This window comes from Raphanus sativus, chromosome 7 (genome assembly GCF_000801105.2).
Source record: "Raphanus sativus cultivar WK10039 chromosome 7, ASM80110v3, whole genome shotgun sequence".
Taxonomy (NCBI): domain Eukaryota; kingdom Viridiplantae; phylum Streptophyta; class Magnoliopsida; order Brassicales; family Brassicaceae; genus Raphanus; species Raphanus sativus.
Window position 1 is genome coordinate 5,912,692 of NC_079517.1, and position 23,098 is coordinate 5,935,789.

The window sequence follows — 23,098 nt, forward strand, 5'->3', positions numbered from 1 at the left end:
GTTATGATTTGATATGCGTAATTATGTCGGGTTCCAAAAGATCACTCAAAAAAATAACGCAAGAAATTTGTTAAAATGTAATAAATGGAACCAGATTTCCCACTTCTGATAAATGGTTTCCTCCATATCCCTAAGGTTTTATTTTTTGTAACAATCATAGAAGATGGAATACTTGAATTATATTTTCTTATCTGTAAATAGTATACCATAAAATTATTTGTAAATGTATAAAGCTAACATATCATAAAATTATTACTGTAACATATGGTAGAAAAGTTAAATAATATATTAAGACAATCTTAAAAAAAAAGTCGTTATAAACACATATTTGTTTTTCAACGTCTGAAAAATGTTGATAGATAATTTCCGAGCAAATCTGGAATGCTTTAAGCAAAAAAAAAAAACTGGAATGCTATAATTGTAATAAAAACGAATATTTATTTCATATTCAAGAAATCATATATTTATGGAATATTAAATGCTGTATAATTTTAATATAACAAAAGAAAATAAAAAACGAAGAAGAATGCAAAAAGTATAATGATGAAAGGTCCTACTTTATGCAGAAACCCCCCGTGTGCCCACTCTCCCCCTCTCCATTAATACTCTCTCTTTCCATCTCATCTCTACCATCACCTCTTCATCATCATCAATGGCTTTCTCCTTCTCCTCCACCGCCTTCCTCCTCCTCCTCTCCTCCATCACCGCCGCTTTCCTCCTCCTGCTCCGCCGCACACGTTACAGGCGGATGGGACTTCCTCCGGGAAGTCTCGGTCTTCCTCTGATAGGCGAGACTCTGCAGCTGATCGCAGCTTACAAGACGGAGAACCCTGAGCCTTTCGTAGACGCAAGAGTTGCCCGGTACGGTTCGGTTTTCATGACGCATATATTTGGTGAACCGACGGTTTTCTCAGCCGACCCGGAAACGAACCGGTTTGTTCTTCAGAACGAAGGGAAGCTTTTCGAGTGTTCTTATCCAGCTTCTATATGTAACCTCTTGGGGAAACACTCTTTGCTTCTTATGAAAGGCTCTTTGCATAAACGTATGCACTCTCTCACCATGAGCTTCGCTAACTCTTCTATCATCAAAGATCATCTCATGCTTGATATTGACCGGTTAGTCCGGTTTAATCTTGATTCCTGGTCCTCTCGTGTTCTCCTCATGGAAGAAGCCAAAAAGGTGAACAGATATCCTGATAAGGAATATATAAATAAAACCCATTAATCTTTTTTTTTATTATTTTAAAATAGTGTAAGAGAATCCCCGGACCGAGTTCTTAACTCACTGAGTCAAGACGAGTCACCGCTTGCATAAATGATATATGTAACATGTTGATGATGCAGATAACGTTTGAGCTAACGGTGAAGCAGCTGATGAGCTTTGATCCAGGGGAATGGAGTGAGAGCTTAAGGAAAGAGTATCTTCTTGTCATCGAAGGCTTCTTCTCTATTCCTCTCCCTCTCTTCTCCACCACTTACCGCAAAGCCATCAAAGTATTTATTTTTATTTTGTTTAATTTAGGATTAATTTAGTTTAGTTAACTATCTTCTTTTATTTAATCGAATAATTTTTAAGACTAATTTTATATTTTTATTTTAATATTTTAGGCGCGGACGAAGGTGGCGGAGGCGTTGACGGTGGTAGTGATGAAGAGAAGGGAGGAAGAGGAAGAAGGAGAGGAGAGAAAGAAAGATATGCTAGCGGCGTTGCTTGCGGCGGAAGAAAGATTTTCCGATGAAGAGATTGTTGACTTCTTGGTGGCTTTACTCGTGGCCGGTTATGAAACAACCTCTACGATCATGACTCTCGCCGTTAAGTTTCTCACTGAAACTCCTTCAGCTCTTGCTCAACTCAAGGTATCTTCTATGTTCGCATACATGCCTTTATGTTTTTTTTTTCAGTTAGTAAAGTTTTTTTTATTGATAAAATTCGAATTAAAAATAGAATGCATAGCAAATCAAAAAAACGACACGTATGAATGAGATGCAGGTGTTATGTGGTTGGTTTGATTGCGATTTATCGTGATTTAGTGTTATTAAAAGTTTAAGATTCGATATATTACTGCATGCAAACGATAGTTAAGGACCACCTCCGCATGTTTATTATGCTCTGCTTTATTTGAGTTTTTAGGGTCGGAAAAGGGTTTTATTTCTAAATATAAAAAAATAGCGAAGAAATGAAAGTTAGCTGAATTAGAGAAGACAATTCTCTGTTAGTTATATAACACTTTGATGTGCTGTTATCACTTTAAATAGAATAAATCATCTAATTTTGTTCTGGAACTATATATAGTTTTAGTTCCGTCTTAAGCTTATTTCAGTTAATTAAAGTAAGAGATGTAAAGAAGTAGTTGGACAAAAATGTGAATAGATGGGGAGGAAAAGGGTTGGAGACTACAACATGGAAGCATAATGATGTAAATTTTGGAATGTAGTTTTCTCCATCATTTACATCTCACACGGGTGTCTTGCAATAATTATTATTACTACTATTATCATCATTTTCCATTTCTTTAAATAAGAGAAGAAAATGACACATACACATCAGTGAGCGGCTTAGGTTTTTCTCTCAGGTTTTGTCTCCATTGAACTACTAGTTTACAAAGCAAGTTAGAAACAGTACAATCTAGTCGGTTGGTACTAATAATTGAATCTGGAAAAATAAGTAATGTTTTGTTTCTGTTTTAGAATAGTGTTTTGAATTAATATAGCCTTCAATCTTGGTTAATTAATGGTTAGGTAATAAGAAAGTTATATAATATGCGACATTAGCCGGGTAAGACGATGCTAATATAATTAAATTACTTAATTAATATGTATATTGATATATTTAAACTAACATAATATATTAACTTTAGAAAACACACAAAACTATTGGAAAACAACAAAAATCCTCAACCAAATTAAAATACTAATGATTTGCAGGCAGTCATGATAGATCCATTAAAATTTGCATTAAATTCTGGATCTAAGTTTTACATTCTAATTATTTTTCTATGAATTGCACATTTTCTAAATTAAACATTTTATCAAGTGTTTTAGCAAAAAAAAAAACATTTTATCAAGTGGGTTTGAAGGTGAAAAGTGTGAAACAAAAAAAAACAGAAGGTACAAATTACCGTAAAAGTCAAATAAGTCATTCTCGAACCTAGACAGCATCATAACATCTGTTTTCTTTAACTAATAAATGTGAAAATGTTGTTCAAATAAAGAGTGTTACAGTGTCACAGATACAACCAGTTTGTCTCCTGAAACGAACGCATAATTACACTTTCACCAAACTTCATCTTTTTTTTTTCTTGGTTTGCCAACAGCTTTATTACTGGTTCGAATATCTCCCAATAACTTTCTCTTTACATTAAAGTTAAAAGTATTATTCATAAATATGTTCCGACAAGAATTTATCGAATGTCATTGGTTATAATATTTTATTTTAATTATTTTGTTGATGTCATTAGTTTTGTCTCTAAGGATGCTCTTTTAATAGTCACTAGATTTAGTGCGTACGAATATAACCAAATCTATGCAAAAGAACCGGGTCAAGACTATTGGACTTATGACCTAACTATTTCTTTTATTATTAGTTGAGTCGGTGGTAATGTTTGTTTGGTTGACCAAAAAAAAAAACAGGAAGAGCATGAAAACATTAGGGCAATGAAGAGTGATACGTATAGTCTTGAGTGGAGTGATTACAAGTCAATGCCATTCACACAATGTGTAAGTGTACTTATCTTTAGCTCTTGTACTATTATTTCTAGTCATTAATCTCTTACAAAATTGTTTTGATTCAGGTGGTTAGCGAAACTCTGCGAGTAGCTAACATCATCGGTGGTGTTTTCAGACGGGCAACTACGGATGTCGAGATCAAAGGTGAAATATTTGTAACCTCGAAATGAAAATGGGTCAGTTCCTTAGTTCTTACATGTTAGTTAGTTCTTACATGTTAGAACTGAATAAAACAGGTTATAAGATTCCAAAAGGTTGGAAGGTTTTCGCATCGTTTAGAGCGGTTCATTTAGACCCAAACCATTTCAAAGACGCTCGCACTTTCAACCCTTGGAGATGGCAGGTTTTGATCACATTCTTGAACATGGTCTATGTGTAATCTTCTTTGCATTCTTGATTTTTAAGTTATTAACTGAACGATGCAACTTTGACGAACAGGGAAACTCGGTAACAACATGCCCATCTAATGTGTTCACACCGTTTGGTGGAGGACCGAGGCTATGTCCCGGTTACGAACTAGCTAGGGTTGCACTCTCTGTTTTCCTTCACCGCTTAGTTACCGGCTTCAGGTAAATAACTTCCCATACAAGATAACACCCCTCTGATGATCTGATAAGGCCTAAGACTGATTTTTTATTTTTATGTTTCGTTAATCTTCTGAGCAGTTGGGTTCCTGCAGAGAAAGACAAGCTGGTTTTCTTTCCAACTACAAGAACACAAAAACGGTACCCGATCATCGTGACGCGTCGTGATGATGGTGGCTTATCCGCTACTTGAAGAAAACGAAGAGACCAGAAGATATTTATTTATAGAATATCAGCATTTTTCAGGATTAACTTTCTTCTTTTTGCTCCTTTCTGGTCTTAGAGTTTGTGAGTTGTGACAATAAAAGTACCATTACTTTATAAAGCCTTTTAGGTACTGTATATAAAATTACTTTTGTTTACCTTTGCGTTTGCATGTAAGAGCTCTTCTCCTTCAGTGGTACCGAATATAAGTAGCTTGGGAAACTTTCGTGGTTGATTGAGTCCCAAGGAATATAGTTTGCAGACAAAACTTACAAGGAGAGAGTTAGACAACTTGATTCAAGTTTTTAAACATAATCTAGCCAAACCAGGAACTGAAAATTACGTTACCAGTGTTATTACTAACTAGATCAAACTACTTTCTTGTGACTTCAACGCTGATTCAACGATCTTGACCTTCTTGGAGTTATCGCTGTTCATGAGGGATAGTTTGGCGAGTGTGGACTGAAGCTGTGACATTCCTGTATCTTGAATGTAGTTTCTCTTTGAATATTGCTTTCTCTGAGTACCACCTGCAACGACTGTGTTCTTTGGAGATTTTTGAGCGGATTTCTTCACTCTTGCTCTCAGTGTTTCAATAGATGATTGAAGCGCATCCACCTCAACTCCCGCGAATTGATCTTCAATTTGAAAAGACAAAAAGATGATGAAATTGGATTCAGAAAGTATATATCTTTAGAAAGGTAAAGATGTATGAGGAATCTTTGATTTTACCTAGCTCCAACTTAAATTCCCGTTCTGCTTTCGTCAGAGGTTTCTTGTGTGTACCAGGCAAGCTACGGAGACGTTGCAAGCGTTGCTCAAGAGAATCATGTCTTTGAATTGCTTTCTCAATCCTTTTCTCCAACAAGGATTGATTCTTCTCAACTTTAGACATTTTCTGATTTGCCTCAGAAAGCCGCTCGTGTTGGTCATCGATTATTCTCTTCAGGTTAGGAGCATGATGCTGCAACTCGAAGAAGACCTGCCAAAAGTACAACGCCATCTCATTATTTTAGTCATGAGAAAAGGAGTAGACAACACAATGACGCTTTTGTTTTGGGGTTTATATCACTTCTTTCTCACCTTGTGCGCATATTCGACGTAGTTTTCATGGAAAAGCTTGACATAGTTATGCAGTATTGATCGACCTTCTACGGAATCAGCTGGAGTTGAACGCTGTTTAGGTAAAGAATGGGGTGCAATTCTTACTTTGGGACCTGCCAGGAGTTCCTTGCTTATGATGCAGGGAGGATCTTGCTCTTTCTTCTCTATTGTGCTGGAGGACTCTGTCTTATCTGTACTGACATGAATTGGAAGTAAGAGATCCCAAGTTTTCATCTCTGCCACAACGCATTCTCCTGAGGATAAGACTGCAATGATCCATGCATACCCAAACGAATCTGACAGAGGTACAAACCCCAACAGAGAAGACATGGCAGATTCTTCTTGGCATGTACTCAACACAGTCTGAACAGATGGCGTTTTGAGAGCTTCATCTCTCCCAGTGGCCTGACTTGTGAAGGGAAGAGAGTGTAATACTGTTGAATCAACGCCACCGTCGTGGACGGAGAATATTCTTTCTGGCAAAAGGGAGTCGGCGTACAAGGTAACAAGAGAACCGCTTTCACGCTTAGTGGGTAGAGCCAAATCAACCATTGCCAGCCTTAACAGTGGTGGCGGAAGCCCTAGCCAAACAGTGTGATCAAGCGGCAGGTTTGAAGTTGCTACTGGAAGCTCACCTATGTTTGACTCACAAATCATTGCAACTCCTTGAATTTTGTTGTGGGAGTTCATGTGAAGGCGAGATGAGCTACCAGAGATCCAAACTGGCTGGATTTCATCGACCAGAGCGTCAACCTGTAATTGTCCACCACTCCAGGCAGTTACCAGAATCGAATCTTTGCTGACAATATTATATAACAGACTCACTGCCCGCCCTTTACATTCTGCCTCCCTAACAGCGAGATCTTCATTTCCTCCACCACACGATGCTTTGTATAAAGGGCCCTGCACACAAGCCAAACAAAGAATCGGGATTCCAAGGGAAGCCGTAGATGAAAGAACACTTGAGAATTAGGTTTCAGCTTTTTGTCTAATCTATTTTCCGAAACAAGGCAAGGATGGTATAAACATTTGATGAGGGCCCACTAGCTGATAACTACAAACTTAGAACATTTGTGAATCAAGTAAAATTCCAACATGAGGAGTAATTCAAAATATTACATAACATACCCTAAATAGAGGAGGAATCTTACCTGTAAAGCCAATGATGCATCAAGCAACGCGTAAGGATGCGCTTTCACTACCACTATATTATCACCCCTACTTCCTTGTTCAGTCAAATCTGGAAATACAGCTTCCAACCAATCAATTGCCAGACTGGAGTTACTAACAGCTACTGAGTTGGGTGACTTAACCCCGAACATATTAGCATCATTGTAAAGCTCCATTATCGATTCCCATTTGTAAATACTGTTGCAATATACATACGAAGCAACTTAGAGAACCAAGAACAGATAAAGTACCAAAATAGCTTCCATTATTATAAAGTTTTTACATGAGGGAGGATAGTCAGTAGAAGAAATGCCTTGTCTACAGGAAGCATGGGACCCAACTGAATCTAACTCTTAAAAGCTTAAATGAGCTAGAGGGCGTAGATTTGTGTTGTAATACAGTTTTATAAGGAATCAATCACATATTGTTCAAGAAACCACAAAGAGGAGATTAGATACTGAACTATCCTCGAAAACTCGGCATACAAAATACAAATTCAAGCGATATCCTGTGAGAAATGTCTAAAAGTATTCTTAGAGAGGAATGAAAAGCAGAAAGAACCATAGTTTCCCTACCTTCCAAATGGCACAACTGGACACAGGATATAAACTGAACCATCAGTGAACAATATAAACACCTGCACAATTCCAAGGATTTCGGTCAAGAACTAAATCATGTAAATCTCAAGGATCTGTTTGACAAGAGAACTGAACTTACCGTAAATCTATCCCACAGATGATCTCCACCGAAACTGAAATCAGCAGGATAAATCGATGAAGCTGCTCTAGATCTCCCCGGTTCAACAGGCTGTAAATAGTATTCTTGCTCTGGCACCTCCGCATCTGAAGACAAATCGAAAAGTCTAGCAAAAAAAAAAACAAAATTGTAGCATCATGTCAATAAGAATTACCTTCAACAAAGACGATAAGGCTGGAGATAGTAACATTACTATAACAATGAATGCCAAGAATCTATAACATTTTTAACGAATCTTTATCACTTATCAAGCCTCAAAGACTGTTACCTGAAAACTGCGTCGGAGGAAAGAACTCCCAAATGAGTATCACTATCAGGATGCCAAGACGCTTGGAGCAAGTGTATGGCACTGTCACCACTAGAATATATTTCTGAGCCAACAGAAACCACCCTGCAACCAATAATAAACGCATAAGAGTAAGCAAAGTGCCAATTGGCACTTTTATTTTACACCAAAAGGTGCTGCTTAATGAGATACCTGCAAATAACATTGTCTTGAATCACAGAAGCACGTCCAAACAGATACATCACACATATCCCCTCCGAGCCGGCGAGGAGCACAGCAGATCCAGACTTGTTGATGGAGATTTTGTTAACGGAGAACGCCAGCTGGAGATCTGGTTGCATCACCTGTAAGATAAGAAACTGTAATCAATACACGAGCTCTTCCCTAAACGTAATTTCTCGAAAAGTCAGTTTGGAAAGGGAACCTTGGAAGGGACCGCGGCGAGGACGGAGGTTGGTTCGGGTTCTCCCAAGCGAAGAGACAATCGGTGGAGGAGATAGCGAGTGGAATCCCAGTAGTATAGCCTCGAGTCTCCGTCCCAAGCCATGAAGTTTCTCGGAAACCGCTGCGATGCGGCGGGTTCGTCATGGGGGGAAGGGGGAGAGGAGAAAACCGGGTGGTTCTGGAGAGGGACCCAGCGAACCGGCTCTTTGGGAGTAGGTGATCTCCGTGGCTCCGGTGTATCCTCTGGCTCCTGGAAGTTAAATCTCATAGTCTCTCTCAGCTCACTGAATCTATATGTTCCGTCGGCGGAAGAAGCGGGGAAGGGAGAGGAGCCGAGCTAATCAGAAGAAGAAGAAGTAGCAGTGGAAGCAGATACAGCTGAAACGTCGTCGTACTTAAAAGCCATATGACCATATCATCCTAGCTAAATGGGCTGGGCTTTTATAGGCCTATCGAATTTTTAAATAAAATAAAGTAATCTAATCTGAACCCTAAGTCATCGTCGCCGTGATCTTCTCCTCCTCTTCGACACCGTCATCTCCATTCTTCGCCTCTCCTATACGCTACGGTGCGTTTCTGTCTCTGTATATAACCGTCCAGCAGGAATCAGTCAAATGTAGGGTTACCATTAGGTTATACTGTGGATGCAGGTTACTAAATGGAGAAGTTGGAAGATCTGAAACTTATGGGGGAGCAGTGGTGGAATCAAGGCATTGAGTATCTTCAGAAGATACCACCGTTTCAGTTGTACGCTGCTATTGGTCTTCTGTTGTTGACAACCATTTTGCTCCTATCATGTATGTAGTAGCGTTCATTGATTGTTAAGACTTAGACTTGTTAGGTGTAGCATGTTCTTACAATAGTTATTTTCTTGCTTCTGTTCACTGTCGACAGTTTGTTAGGAAGCTTCCCACATGAGGAAATTTGGTTCTATTCTTGTTTAAGTTGTCTTTTCTTTTTTTTGCTGGCTTATGCAGTTCGCTTGGTCAGACGTACCAAATCCAACACTGTACTCCTTTCTGGGCTGAGTGGAAGTGGAAAGACTGTGCTTTTCTATCAAGTAAGTACTTTGGCTTCACTGAAATTTGTTTTTTTTTTTTCTTAAGCGTCTCCAAGTCAGCCTAAATGATTTAAATGTTTGATTGGCAGCTCCGAGATGGATCATGGCATCAGGGCACTGTGACATCAATGGAACCAAATGAAGGCACTTTTGTTCTTCACACTGAAAACGCTAAGGTGAAGATTTCTTCGTTTGGCCTGTTCTACACCACACATGCAGTTAACTTTTGATGTATGTTGTGACAGAAAGGAAAAATCAAGCCTGTTCATCTTGTTGATGTTCCTGGGCACTCTCGTCTTCGACCCAAGCTAGAAGAATTCTTGCCCCAAGCAGCTGCCATTGTGTTTGTAGTGGACGCCTTGGAGTTCCTCCCTAACTGTCGTGCAGCTTCAGAGTACTTTCAAACGCTTTTTCTCTCTCTTTTCTCTACAATCTTTAAAATGAGGCATTGATTGCCATGGCTTCCTACGGTGATAGGTACCTATACGACATTCTGACCAATGCCAACGTTGTCAAGAAGAAGATACCAGTCCTCCTTTGCTGTAACAAGACAGATAAACTCACTGCACACACCAAGGAGTTCATCAGGAAGCAGATGGAGAAAGAAATGTAATGTTTTCAATCTTCTGAACAAACCAATCCCCCGGAAAGCAAATCATTACTTGTTTATATTTTTTTTGTTGTTGTTGCAGTGAGAAACTGAGGGTCTCACGAAGTGCAGTATCAACAGCTGATATAGCCAATGACTTCACCATTGGGATCGAAGGCCAAGTGTTCTCCATCTCGCATTGCTCTAACAAAGTCACTATCGCTGAAGCATCTGGACTCAACGGAGAAACCGTTCAGGTCCAAGACTTCATTCGAGAGTACATCAAACCTTGAGAGCCAAAACATGTACATACATCCGTAGATTGAATCTTATTTATAAGATTTCTTATGCTTTGGTCTGTGACTTTGCTTTTGAATTTAGAGATCCTTTGTACATTAGTTATTGTCAGAGATTCGTAGCTATATTTTCTCAGATATTTTGATTTTAAATCAGAATGATCTAAGAAAAAATTTGAATGACAATCTGTTGGTCGGAGAGAAAGTTCTACCACTGATAGGCGTTGCTGCTTAGGCATGTACACATTTATTTAGAACTGAAGCATGCACACATTTATCTAAAACCGAAATAGAATCAAATTTCATAATTACCAGAATATTTGAATTATCTAAATTCTTTTTATCCAGATAACATGAATTATCCGGTATTTAACTGAAAATCCCCAAATAATCTGAAGACTTTATCCACATTATATGAAATTATCCAGAAACATTAGAATTAAACTAAATTTGATCCGATTTTTTCCGGATATTAGTAAATTTCTAATTTTGATATTCGAATCGAACCGAAATAATTGAATCAAAACTAAATTAAATTTTGTAAATAACCAAACAGTTCTAAAATCTCTAGAATCAAAATTAAGAAAATCTACATAACCAAACCGAAAACCCAATCCTAGGCTGCTGTTCTAACCAATTCGATATGATACGCGGGAAGCTTGAAAACTGGTTAAGACAAAAAGTCGGTTTATATCCCCAATAGAACCTGTACTGTCTGGTCATTACAATACTCACGAGAACATCACGTGACCTCTTGATGTCTTAGTGAATCAAAAGTCAAAAGTCATCGCCTTTGTCCTAAGATGAGGAAGTAGAAAATCTCTAACATGGCCGGACCCACCACCACCGGCGATTTCCGGTGGAAATCACCGCCGCAGCCACCACCGAAGCAACAGCAAAACATCTCCGATTCAGATTCCGATTCGGGATCTGATCTAGACAACAACAACAACAACCATCAGCAGCACCGCCACAACGATCTATCAAACTCCATCTTCAAAGCATACCTCGATTGCCACACATCATCATCATCATCTCCTTCCTCCATCGAACTCGCCAAGATCCAATCTTTCCTCTCCTCCTCTTCCTCCGGCGCCGTCTCCTGCCTGATCTGCCTCGAGCGGATCAAACGCACCGATCCCACCTGGTCCTGCACCTCCTCCTGCTTCGCCGTCTTCCACCTCTACTGCATCCAGGGATGGGCTCGTCAGTGTCTAGACGTGCACGCCGCGCTAGCAGTCACAAGACCCTCCACGGCAGAAACAGAACCCGTGTGGAACTGTCCGAAATGCAGATCGTCGTATCAGGGTTCGAAGATCCCGAGCCGGTACCTTTGTTACTGCGGGAAGGAGCAAGATCCTCCGGCGGATAACCCGTGGATCCTGCCTCATTCTTGCGGCGAGGTCTGCGAGAGGCCGTTGAGCGACAACTGTGGTCACCGCTGCTTGCTTCTGTGCCATCCTGGACCTTGTGCCTCTTGTCCCAAGCTCGTTAAAGCGAAATGCTTCTGCGGTGGTGTGGAAGACGTTCGTCGGTGTGGACACAAGCTGTTCTCCTGCGGAGACGTTTGCGGTAGCGTGTTGGATTGTGAGATCCACAAGTGTAGAGAGATTTGCCATGACGGCGAGTGCCCGCCGTGCAGGGAACGCGCGGTTTACAGATGCAGTTGTGGGAAGGTGAAGGAAGAGAAGGATTGCTGCGAGAGGGTGTTTAGGTGCGAGGGTTCGTGTGAGAATGAGCTTGACTGTGGTAAACATGTATGCGAGAGAGGGTGTCACTCTGGTCAATGTGGGTTGTGTCCTTATCAGGGGAAGAGGAGCTGTCCCTGTGGGAAGAAATTCTACCAAGGCTTGTCTTGTGATGTTTTGGCGCCTTTGTGTGGCGGGACTTGTGATAAAGTTCTTGGTTGTGGATACCATAGGTGTCCTGAGAGGTGCCACCGTGGTCCGTGCCTTGAGACTTGCAGGATTGTGGTTACTAAGTCTTGTAGATGTGGAGGAACAAAGAAACAGGTGAAAGATAGTTTTTTTTTTATGTATTGGAGTTTGTGGATGTCTTCTTGTTATGTTGATGGAAAGGGAACTTAATTTAAAGTAGGTTCCTTGCCGTCAAGAGTTGGTGTGTGAGAGGAGATGCCAGAGAATGAGAGATTGTGAAACTCATCCATGTAGACGCCGTTGTTGTGATGGTGAATGTCCACCATGCTCTGAGGTATATATGGCCGTGTCATTCCTTCTTGTCATGTGTGTAGTCTACTTGTCATTGTTCATACTTGGCTTTTAATGCTTTTGTTTAAAAAAAAAATTCAGATATGTGGGAAAAAACTCCGTTGCAGAAACCATAAGTGCCAGTCTCCTTGTCACCGGTATGTTCTTTTCCCGTCTGCTTGTTAATTTTGAGACTAATGTTATGATTGATTGAGCATTGTGTATTGTAAGATATTTAGTCAACACATGTGGAATGACATTACTTGTTTGCTGTGGTTCAGAGGCCAGTGTGCTCCTTGTCCAATAATGGTATCGATATCATGTGCTTGTGGTCAGACGCATATTGAGGTGAGAATTAGTATTGTTTGTAAGTGAGTAACCTTGATTCTATGAAGCTGAGTGTTATAGTCCTCTTATAGATACTTCTTTGAATGTTTTGATACTTCTAACAATGCAGTTGGATGGTTTATTTGGTTCAGGTACCATGTGGCACTGAAAAGAATCAGAGACCTCCTAGATGCCGTAAATTATGTAATATAACCCCATTGTGCAGGCATGGACAAAACCAAAAGGTAGCACAATAATATATCAGAATAAGGCTTTTACAATTTTTACTTTTGTAGTTGATTTTTTTTTTTTTTGGAATTTATGTAAATGTATTTTATGCAGCCACATAAATGCCACTATGGTGCTTGTCCTCCATGTCGACTCCCTTGTGATGAAGAATACCCATGTGGTCACAAATGCAATCTAAGGTCTCTCATGCTTGTCTCTTTCTCATCCAATTTTTCTCTCCTAATTTCTGATATTTTTACTTTCTTATAAACATTTTTTTATGACAATAGGTGTCATGGTCCTAGACCTCCACCAAACAGGGAATTTATATTGAAACCAACAAAGAAGATGTTGAATATTCATCCTGAGTCTACACCTGGTTCTCCCTGCCCTCGATGTCCGGAGCTTGTCTGGAGGCCCTGTGTAGGCCACCACCTGGCAGCTGAGAGAATGGTTAGTCTCAGTTCTCTTTTATAGTATTAGTTTAGTTGTTTCAAATACATGTCTTGTGTGAGACATGTTAGCTTTGATATCTTCTTCTGTAGTTTTTTTTTCCGACGTTTGATGTTGTTTCTGTTGGTTTAGATGGTTTGCTCTGACAAGACTCAATTTGCATGCGATAATTTATGCGGAAACCCTCTTCCATGTGGGAACCATTACTGTTCGTTTACCTGTCATCCCCTGGAAATAAGAAGTTCATCTTTGGATAAAAGAAGTGAGTCCTGTGAAAAGTGTGAACTCCGCTGTCGAAAGGTAGCTTTATATTAGTTTAATGTTAAAAAGGTCATTATGGAGCCAGTTAGTGAGAGAGGAAACTTATCTTCCTTCCATACTGATGATGTACAGGAGAGATCACCTCGATGCCAACATCCGTGTCCTCGGAGATGCCATCCAGAAGATTGTCCACCTTGCAAAACTCTAGTAAAGAGATCATGTCACTGTGGCGCTATGGTGCATGCATTCGAGTGTATTGAGTACAATACATTGTCTGAGAAGGACCAATCGAAGGCCCGCTCATGCCGTGGACCTTGTCACAGGTAGTTTACTAACTCGCTGGTTTTTGTATTTGTTGTGCTTCACCGTTTCAACAGAGTTTTGGAACTAGAGGTTTTATTGCTGTTGCAGAAAATTGCCAAACTGTACGCATCTGTGTCCGGAGATATGTCATCCTGGGCAGTGTCCATCGCCGGACAAGTGTGGTAAAAAGGTAACGTTTCCAACACTCTTATGATGCAATCGCAACTGCGTTGTTTTTATTTGAGATGCTGACTCTGTTACAAGTGGGATCTTATTTTATTGATGTATCTCAAGGTGGTTGTTCGTTGCAAGTGCCTAACTTTGAAGAAGGAATGGTTATGCAAAGACGTTCAAGCAGCACATAGAGCCGCAGGTTCTGATCCTAAAGATGTACAGAAGAACCAATTTGGAGTCGGTCTGCTCCCCTGTGATTCCAACTGTAAGAGCAAACTACAGATGGCTGAATCGGTGTTACAACAACGCAATGTCAAAGAGATTGAGGTAAAAGCTGAAACCATAAAAATTAAAATCTCACTCTCAAAGCAACTTCTTCTCACAAAACGATCTTCCCCGTTGAAATATCTTAAGGAGAAGGAGGAGCCTAGTGGGAAAAACGCAACGAAGCGAAGGAAGAGGCGTGAACGGGGTCAGGACGTTAAGGAGACCTCAAGGCTGCAGGTAAAAATTTCTATCTCTCTGTTGAAACATCTGAGATGAAAAACATGTATGTATCTCACTCATACTGTCATATATATTCTCTGCAGAAACTTACCGTTGCCACAAAGAAGGTAGTGATGGTTGTGATGCTAATTACTGTTCTGGTCGCTGTTTCGTACTACGGTTATAAGGGAATCTTGTGGCTTTCCGATTGGATGAATGAAGTCGAAGAACAAAGACAAAAGTCTAGAAGGTACCCGCGTATCTAAAATCGTCTTTTTGAGAGTTCTTGATTTCTCAAGCAAGCCTGATACTACTGTCTCCAGTTACAACACAGTTAAAGAAAGTTAAAAGAGATTTTCAGTTTGTTTTAATGATTGTATTCTCTGCTTTTAGCATTTTGGTATTTCAAAACAGCAAAACTGCAATACAGCATTTTGTCAGAACTTAAAATTTCATAAAATGGTTTTTCTATAGTTTTAGAAAATTTTGAATCCTTGTGATGTGCAAGAAACAAAAGAAAAGACTATTGATTAGATGTAAAAGTCTTCTTCTTTCAGTAGTGTTGAATCTGCTTTAACCTCTGATTCAAATACCACATTTTGTTCTTCTACCTGTTACATGATCTAAAGGTAAAAATGTCCTGAAAATCGGTTTAGGTCTAAATGTCTGAATATTCCATTTATACAGTAATTTTCTATTAAGTGTCTAACTACAGTTTAACTACATTTCTTAAAAACTGGGTAAAACCAAAAGGTTTGTCATCTTCAGTCTTTACCATCAAAACCTTGCTCAAGCCATCAGGTCTGGTAAGTGAGAGCTGACTGAGAATTTGAGCCATCCTTTTTTCTCCACTTGCTTCAGACACGGCTGCAACACAAGCCCAACCACAACAGCCGCAAGGCTCACCCCCGCAACTCTCAGGTTCGAAAACGCCGCAACGAAACCGATCAGCACAGTCGGAGGAACGCACATGAGCACCGACCCCAAAACCCCTACAGGTATCTTAAAAGGCCGCGACGCGGCCGGACGCTTCACCCTCAGCCTCACAAACGCTATAAACTCCAACACCATTCCAAAACAGTAGAGCAGATTCTCGGCAGCCACGATCTCCTGGAAGCTCAGCCACGACAATAGAACCACACCAGAGGCGGAGAACAGTGTCCCCACCCAAGGAGTCCCGTACCGCGATCTCTCGGCGAAGAACGCGGGAAGCATCCCGCGCTCAGCCATGCCGAGAAGCTGAAACGAGTCGCTACTCATCTCAGCTAGAAACATCCCCATGTTGGAGGAAGCAGCTGCAGTTTGAATCCACCAACCCAACCAAGCCCCTCCTATAGCTTTACCTATATCAGCGAAGTAACCATCGGTCCAGAGCTCCCGATCAAGAGGCAACGCTCCTGTACCGGACATAACCGGGAAGATGTATGATAACACAACGAGAAGCAGAGCGTAAAACAGAGCTCTCGGTAAGGTTCGACTCGGGTCATCAACTTCTCCGGAGAGAGTACTAATCGAATCCCAGTAGTTAAGGTTCCAAAACAGAGTGTTGAGATACAAACCAAAGTCAACGCCTTTGTTGCTAACCGCAAGCCAACGTAAAGGCTCAACCTTTGAACCGACACAAGACACATCACGAGGAAAGGAAGTACAGAGAACACTCCCAGAGCAACAGCAGCTACACCCACTATACTCAAACCTCTGTAGCTCAAGTAAGTCAACGCGACGGTCAACGCCAAAACCGCAGCGACGCGTGGGAGTCCACGGGAGATAACCGGTAAACCGGATTCGAGATAGTCGAGGAAGAGAATTGGGTAGAGAGCGTTGTCGATGACGCCGCTTAGCCATTTGACCCAGCCTTGCTGGAACCCCCAGTAAGGTCCTATCGCCGAGGAGACCCAGACGACGTAGCCGCCGTTCTCCGGGAACATGGTTCCCATCTCGGCGGTGATGAGCGCTTCCGGGATGCTCCAGACGAAAGGGAAGAGGATGAATCCGAGGATGGCTAGTAAAGGTCCTGCTGCTTTGACGGTGTCTTCGATCCCGAAGGGTCCGCCTGAGACTTGGTAGAAGATGAGGAAGATGAGTGGGAGTAGAGAGATTTTGCGGGTGTTGTTGTTGGTGGCGGGAGACGGAGGTGTGGAGGCGATGCTGACGTGTCCAGTCTCGGTGGGAGGAGGAGGAGGAGGAGGAGGTGGGTTTCCGGGGGAGAGTCTGGGCTTCTTCTGAGCATCGGAGTGTAGACTCGAGGAGGTGAGCTCAGTCATCGAGAGAAGTAGAATCTAGAGGTTGTTACCAGAGGAAGTTGCTTAACAGAGACGGAAGCAAGTAAAAGAAAACAGTTTTTGAGATGGATGGACAAGTTTGGGAAAAGTAAAGTTTTTCTTTTAACGACTTTATGAGATTGGAAACAATGCAGATAGTCACTGGCAAAACTAAACCGACCCTAAACCCGATTCAAACCAAATAATGGTATGTATATGTTTAAACTATTTAGTTTCAGATTTTATCAATTCAAATGGTTTGATTTGGTTTAGAACTATATATATATATATATATATATTATATATATATTATAATAATGTTAAGATTTGATATATGTAATCATTTAACCTAAACAATTAAACATATTTTTATACATTTTATTTCTAAATAAATAAAATAAACATAGATAAATAAAATAAAAGAATATGAATCTAACATTAACATCAAAACCAAAAAAAACTTTATGATGTCTATATTAGATTTGAAAATAATAATATAAAATTATTGAATTACATATTTCTACATTTTTATTGGGGCAATTCTCTCAAATATTATTTTTAAGTTTTTGTCACAAAAATAGCAGTCAAAAATAAAATGACCAAAAAGCATTTTTATGTTTTGAAAATTTTAATATTTATTTTTGTTTTTAAATATTTGAACACATTTCTAAAAACTCACCCCTTAACTCTAAACCGTAAATCTTAGATTAATTAACTCAGTGGTTATAAATGCATATTTACCTTTCAATAAAACTTATTTTGGTCATTTTCTTTTTGTGTGACAAAAACTTGATTTGATACTATTTGTTTTTTTTATTGTGATAATTGATTTACGTTTAAATATAAAAATAATGATTTAGTGTCAAAAGGTGATTTGTTTATATTTTTATAAATTAAGTTTTGTAAATGAAGTACAACAAAACTAAAAAAAATCAACTAAATTTAAGAAAAAAAACTTAACCAAATTAAACTAAATCGAGCACAACTTAAACCAAATTAATACTGAACCAAATATAAACCAAACCAAACCTAACACAATCAAATCAAATTAATTTGGATTAACTTTGGTTAGTTTTTTAAAATCCACATAGACTAAACCAAACCTATAATTAAACCAAAATATACTTTTGGTTTGGATTTACAAAAATATACTGGTTAGGATAAGTTTAAATTTAATTTAATTGACTGTTGGATACGATAAATCCCCTAAGAATAATAATATTACACATTAATAATGTTTAATAACGTTAAACATACAATATATTTTTTTGCATCAATATGTAAATGTAGTTATTTTCATATATTGGCTAGTATACTAAATTGGCTTTGGAGATAAATTATCTAAATAATATATGTTTTACTTTTCTTTAATGTTTATGGGACATTGTTTACAATCTAGTTAATTCTACCGACGAATAATTGAAACTCTATGGTTTTTTTAGGAAAATATATTTGTGGATACTATTCTTTATCTTTTGTGAACTTTCTATTAAAGAATCATGGAAATATAAAAAGCAACAAGACTTAAGTTTTCATATATTGAATTATATAATGGATATGATTTTCTGTCTAGGTTAATGTACTTATTGTATTACATATTTATTAATCTTTTCAAGATTGCACTCTATCTAGTGTTAATATCATGATTGCAAATTTGAAAGTTGGAAATCATGAAATAAAACATAAACCAAAACAATAAAAGATTAGAAGAATAAATTGACAATTAAAAATCCAGAACTCTTTTTATGACAAAGATAGTTTTGATACATTTAGTTTTCGAGCTTTAAACAATCCAAAATGGAATGATCAAATTTCATTTCATCTACCATCAAAATGCAACTTTTGGTCAAAATTATAATTAAAAAAATCTGAAAATAGAAATTGTGAAATAAACATAAATAGTTCTTTTGATGACAAAAATGGTTCTGATGTATGGTGTTCGAGCTTTTAAGCAATCCAAAATAGAATAACTAAAATTATCTTTAGAAAAAAACATCAAAAACATTAGCACAACAAGGAGAGAGAATTTAGCTTCAATTAAGTTAGAATCATTCAAATGAGATTTCTCTATTTGAAGCCAATTATGTGAAAATACAACAAATTTTTATTTGCAATCATATCAATCATAATCGAAATTATTATCTGGAAAGAAATCATCAGATTTTTCCTTCTCAATTAGTAAATACATATTCATTAACAAACAAGCTCATGTGTACTAAATGCAAAATAATCATGTTCTTCAGATTATTTATATTACAAATTAAATGCGGAAAGAACATAAATATGATACAGCAATGATCTATAGTCAACTGTCCAAACATGAGTATGATCCAGGAAGAACATTCAGCCAAATATTCTCTGGCTCAACATTACTTAAAGATATTTTGAACTTAGCAAGAGATTATGCTTATAATTTTGTAAAATTAGCTTATAATTTTGTAAAATTAGCTTATAATTTTGTAAAAATTAGCTGATAATTTTGGTAAGGAAGGCATAAAGAGGAACTTGAATTATGTAGTCTCTTGGAAAAAAATTATAATATGTTTCTCTATGCAATGCAAAATGATAATGAATTGACAGAAAAAAAGATGCAGGCTCATGTGTCATTTGTTCCTTCTTGACAGTATGAAATTTGTCATTATTCAATGTTTATTCAACAAAATATACTACTATTGTGTTTTGTTAATTAGTTATAGGAGAATTACAATTGTTGTTTTAACTTCCACCAAATAAGCTCCTCGATCTCCTCAAGTAACTCTATCTATGCCACTGAAGAATCCCTCCTAAGTCTACCACGCTTCTTAGCTGTAGAAGTCGAAGCTGTAAAAGTGGTTGTCTTTCTAGGTCTACCACGCTTCTTAGCTGAAGCATCCGCCTTCTTCCAAATAGTATCAACCCCTTCTTGTTCACGCTAAGAACGATACTTCCATCGGCATTAACGGCAGTTTGCCTGATCGATATGACTGAATTAGGATATGATGACCTGGCACATATTTGAACTACACTATCTTTTCTCACCTCAAAGATGTAAATGTCTCATGTGTCATTTGTTTTGTTGTTATTTTGGGTGATAAGAATCATAATAATTAATAGTAAACGTTGTGGTCAGGTTGTACATATGAATCCCGATTATATAATAAACTAGGTGGTTTTCCCGTGCTTATGCACGAGTATAAATATTTTAAATAAATAGATTATAATAACTAATTGTTATATACTTTAATTTTAACTCAATTTATAATTTTATGCATAATTTATATTATAATATTACCTTACTTTAATTAGACATATGGTTTTAGATATGTTATATCTAGTCGATTTTTTACAGTCGATTTAGTTATCATTTAGATATATTGGATTGCATTTATTTATCTGAATTAAACTATAATATTTTTACTCAAAATATATTAATTTGATTAATTTTCTTATTTACGTTTAGGTGGTTGTTGTCTTTCTTAATTTAATATAATCTATTATTTTAAATATAAAGTTGATTAGTCGAGTCACTCATATTGTGAATATATTGAGTTACATATGTTCTTTCAAATTCAAACTGAAATATAATTTGTAGATATAATTGTAATAATGAAAATATAATATATCTACCTCGTTAAAGTATATAGTGTTATGTTATTTAAATTTTTTTATAATTATTTGATCAAAATATGTTTATTGCTAAAATTATAATTTTAATATCTCTTAAAATAAGCAGTAAAATTGTGATAATATTTGAGAAATCATATTATATAAGTAAAATATAATTTATAGATATTTTTGATGTAATTGAAAGATATTATAGTCAACTAAATATATGAAAAATAAATAAAACATTTCAATAATATTAATTATAAACTATTTTTAGTCAATTAAACATATATCAGTTTATGTTACTTAATTATTTTACGTAATCATCTATGAAATTAGATAGATATATCAAAATATTTCTATTACTTTGAAATATATATTTTGTATTGTTTAAAATTATGTTTTAAAATAAATAATATTTCTTTTTCTAATATCAAGGTTATCTTTTTGAAATTTGTTTTTATGAAATCACATTATATACAAATATATATTTTTAATCTGAGAAACAATAGATATAAAACAAGTATTTTATTACTTCAAAAGTATATTTAGTGTTATTTTAAATATTTTAAAAATAAAATATTACTATCTTGTGAAATTTCCTTTTTAACGAAATCATATTATATATACATATATTTTCGTTTTTAAATTTGATTTTTTAAAAATTTAAAGTTTCCTTTTTAATATATATGTTATATGGAAAATTTTAAAATAAAAACTAAATAAAAACAATAATAATATTTAAATGTAATATTTTTAGTTTATTAAGTGTACCAATGTAATCAACCATGGTGTGAGAGTTAATGTGAATGCCATAGAAAGGAAAACTTCAGATTATAATGGGCCAGGCCCATGAAAAGTAGGCTTAATAATTGAGCCCCGAGTTCTATGATCTACTCGCTATCGTTCTTCTTCTTAGTATATCTCTCTCTACATGTCCTGACGTGACGGGGTTTTGAGAACGATTGATGCTGACCACAATCCATCTTTAGCACCACTGATCTACATGGCTGGCGAGTCCTCTAACCCTGGCACCGTCGAAGAGATCTTCAAAGATTTTAGCGGTCGTCGCTCTGCTTTTCTTCAAGCTCTCTCCATAGGTAGTAGACACACAAACTCTCATTCTCTCTCGCTCCCTCTTACGTTTGCTATATACTTCTTTTGGCGATTTATTTTACGTAATTTCTTTCCTTTTTTTTTAACCAGATGTTGACAAGTTCTACTCTTTATGCGATCCTGGTTAGTGAGGCTTCTCTGTTTTTTTGTTTTTTTTTTCATCATAAAAATATAACCTTTTTCTCTGCTCTGTTTGCTTAGAAATGGAGAATCTGTGTTTGTACGGACACTCGAACGGGACGTGGGAAGTGAATCTTCCAGCGGAGGAAGTGCCTCCTGAGCTTCCCGAGCCAGCGCTTGGAATCAATTTCGCAAGAGATGGTATGCAGCGTCAAGATTGGCTCTCCTTGGTTGCTGTCCACAGTGATTGTTGGCTGCTCTCTGTTTCTTCCTACTTTGGCGCTCGGCTCACTCGCAATGACAAGTAATTGTAACTTCCTTTTAGTCTTTTATACATTGTTTCTTGCTTTGGTTTGGTATTCTCATGTTTGCACAATCAACAACGACGAATAGACTCTCGTGACATTCTTTCCTTTTTAGGTCATGTTTCTTATGAGCATGCATTTAAAGTGACATGCTTGATATGTATTTTACTAATTTACATATCTGAAAAGCTTATGAATGTAACAAGCTGCTGCTATGTCTATGAGAGCTTATGTTGTATTCTCCATTCAATGAGCAGGAAACGCTTATTCAGTCTGATGAACGATCTCCCAACTCTCTTTGAAGTAATGACCGGTAGGAAGACCATCAATGATAAACCAAGCATGGATCTTGAGAGTAAATCCCTAAACGGCGTAAAGGTAGAGAAATTTAACTCTCTGCTCTTTACCATCCCAACAGCTAAGCTTGTTACTATTAATAACCTGAAAGAGATTTTTCTCCACTCAAGGAAAGAAAAGGGCTTAAAGAGATCGTTTTGGGTTTGGTGTAGAGATCAATTGAAGAAGGGGAGACAAAGAGCACACGGAATTTGATGGAAGAGAGCTACGAAGACGAGCATGGGGAAACACTATGTGGAAGCTGTGGAGGACACTACACAAACGAAGAGTTCTGGATATGTTGTGATGTGTGTGAACGTTGGTACCATGGAAAGTGTGTGAAGATAACACCAGCCAAAGCAGAGAGCATGAAGCAATACAAATGCCCTTCTTGCTGCACTAAGAAAGGAAGACAGTGAGTGATGGCATAAGCTCTCTCTGTGTTGCGTTATATGTCGGAGCGACAGGGAGTCTATAGAGAGAGATATCAACCTGTTCAGCAACTTTTGATCAATAATGCCTTTATTGATCAACCTGTTCATCAACTTTTGATCAATAATGTCTTTACTGCCTTGTCTTGTGTATGTAGCAACTCTACTTCGGTCGTTTAAATGAGTAATCATAGATCGGGGACAAACTACATTTTTATTACACACAAAATGGTCTCTCCCCTTCTGAATTTCATAAAGCGATGAAAGAGACTAAGAGAAACTTTGA

General features: G+C 37.6%; 6 protein-coding genes across 6 annotated transcripts; 4 read left to right on the plus strand and 2 right to left on the minus strand.

The window, feature by feature from the left end:
- Positions 1-564: 564 nt before the first annotated feature.
- On the plus strand, positions 565-4,672 carry LOC108816976 (3beta,22alpha-dihydroxysteroid 3-dehydrogenase). Its single transcript, XM_018589547.2, has 8 exons — positions 565-1,180; positions 1,345-1,494; positions 1,609-1,857; positions 3,631-3,717; positions 3,792-3,870; positions 3,963-4,069; positions 4,165-4,295; positions 4,392-4,672. Exons 1-8 carry the CDS (start codon positions 653-655, stop codon positions 4,501-4,503), a joined length of 1,443 nt encoding a protein of 480 aa, XP_018445049.1. The 5' UTR covers positions 565-652; the 3' UTR covers positions 4,504-4,672.
- A 52-nt stretch (positions 4,673-4,724) lies between these two features.
- On the minus strand, positions 4,725-8,630 carry LOC108816974 (nuclear pore complex protein NUP88). The gene is made up of 9 exons (XM_018589545.2): positions 8,255-8,630; positions 8,023-8,174; positions 7,813-7,935; positions 7,506-7,650; positions 7,364-7,425; positions 6,770-6,986; positions 5,598-6,521; positions 5,247-5,496; positions 4,725-5,152 (listed from the first exon to the last, which is right to left on the minus strand). Exons 1-9 carry the CDS (start codon positions 8,540-8,542, stop codon positions 4,878-4,880), a joined length of 2,436 nt encoding a protein of 811 aa, XP_018445047.1. The 5' UTR covers positions 8,543-8,630; the 3' UTR covers positions 4,725-4,877.
- Positions 8,631-8,740: 110 nt separating this feature from the next.
- On the plus strand, positions 8,741-10,345 carry LOC108816977 (uncharacterized). The gene is made up of 7 exons (XM_018589548.2): positions 8,741-8,842; positions 8,925-9,071; positions 9,252-9,334; positions 9,424-9,510; positions 9,580-9,728; positions 9,812-9,943; positions 10,027-10,345. The coding sequence occupies exons 2-7, from the start codon at positions 8,933-8,935 to the stop codon at positions 10,214-10,216; spliced, it is 780 nt and encodes a 259-aa protein (XP_018445050.1). The 5' UTR covers positions 8,741-8,842; positions 8,925-8,932; the 3' UTR covers positions 10,217-10,345.
- Positions 10,346-10,975: 630 nt separating this feature from the next.
- Positions 10,976-15,151, plus strand: LOC108816973 (NF-X1-type zinc finger protein NFXL2). The gene is made up of 13 exons (XM_018589544.2): positions 10,976-12,231; positions 12,317-12,430; positions 12,529-12,584; positions 12,708-12,774; positions 12,906-12,998; positions 13,096-13,181; positions 13,272-13,434; positions 13,567-13,734; positions 13,828-14,018; positions 14,107-14,188; positions 14,293-14,499; positions 14,587-14,676; positions 14,763-15,151. Exons 1-13 carry the CDS (start codon positions 11,047-11,049, stop codon positions 14,922-14,924), a joined length of 2,664 nt encoding a protein of 887 aa, XP_018445046.1. The 5' UTR covers positions 10,976-11,046; the 3' UTR covers positions 14,925-15,151.
- A 143-nt stretch (positions 15,152-15,294) lies between these two features.
- LOC108816975 (polyamine transporter RMV1) lies at positions 15,295-17,091 on the minus strand. The gene is given in 2 exon segments (XM_018589546.2): positions 15,295-16,271; positions 16,274-17,091. Coding segments are annotated over 2 exon segments (1,473 nt in total). The 5' UTR covers positions 16,923-17,091; the 3' UTR covers positions 15,295-15,447.
- Positions 17,092-21,411: 4,320 nt separating this feature from the next.
- LOC108817660 (PHD finger protein ALFIN-LIKE 1) lies at positions 21,412-23,021 on the plus strand. Its single transcript, XM_018590405.2, has 5 exons — positions 21,412-21,604; positions 21,711-21,743; positions 21,822-22,044; positions 22,303-22,423; positions 22,555-23,021. Exons 1-5 carry the CDS (start codon positions 21,511-21,513, stop codon positions 22,798-22,800), a joined length of 717 nt encoding a protein of 238 aa, XP_018445907.1. The 5' UTR covers positions 21,412-21,510; the 3' UTR covers positions 22,801-23,021.
- The last annotated feature ends 77 nt before the right edge of the window (positions 23,022-23,098 follow it).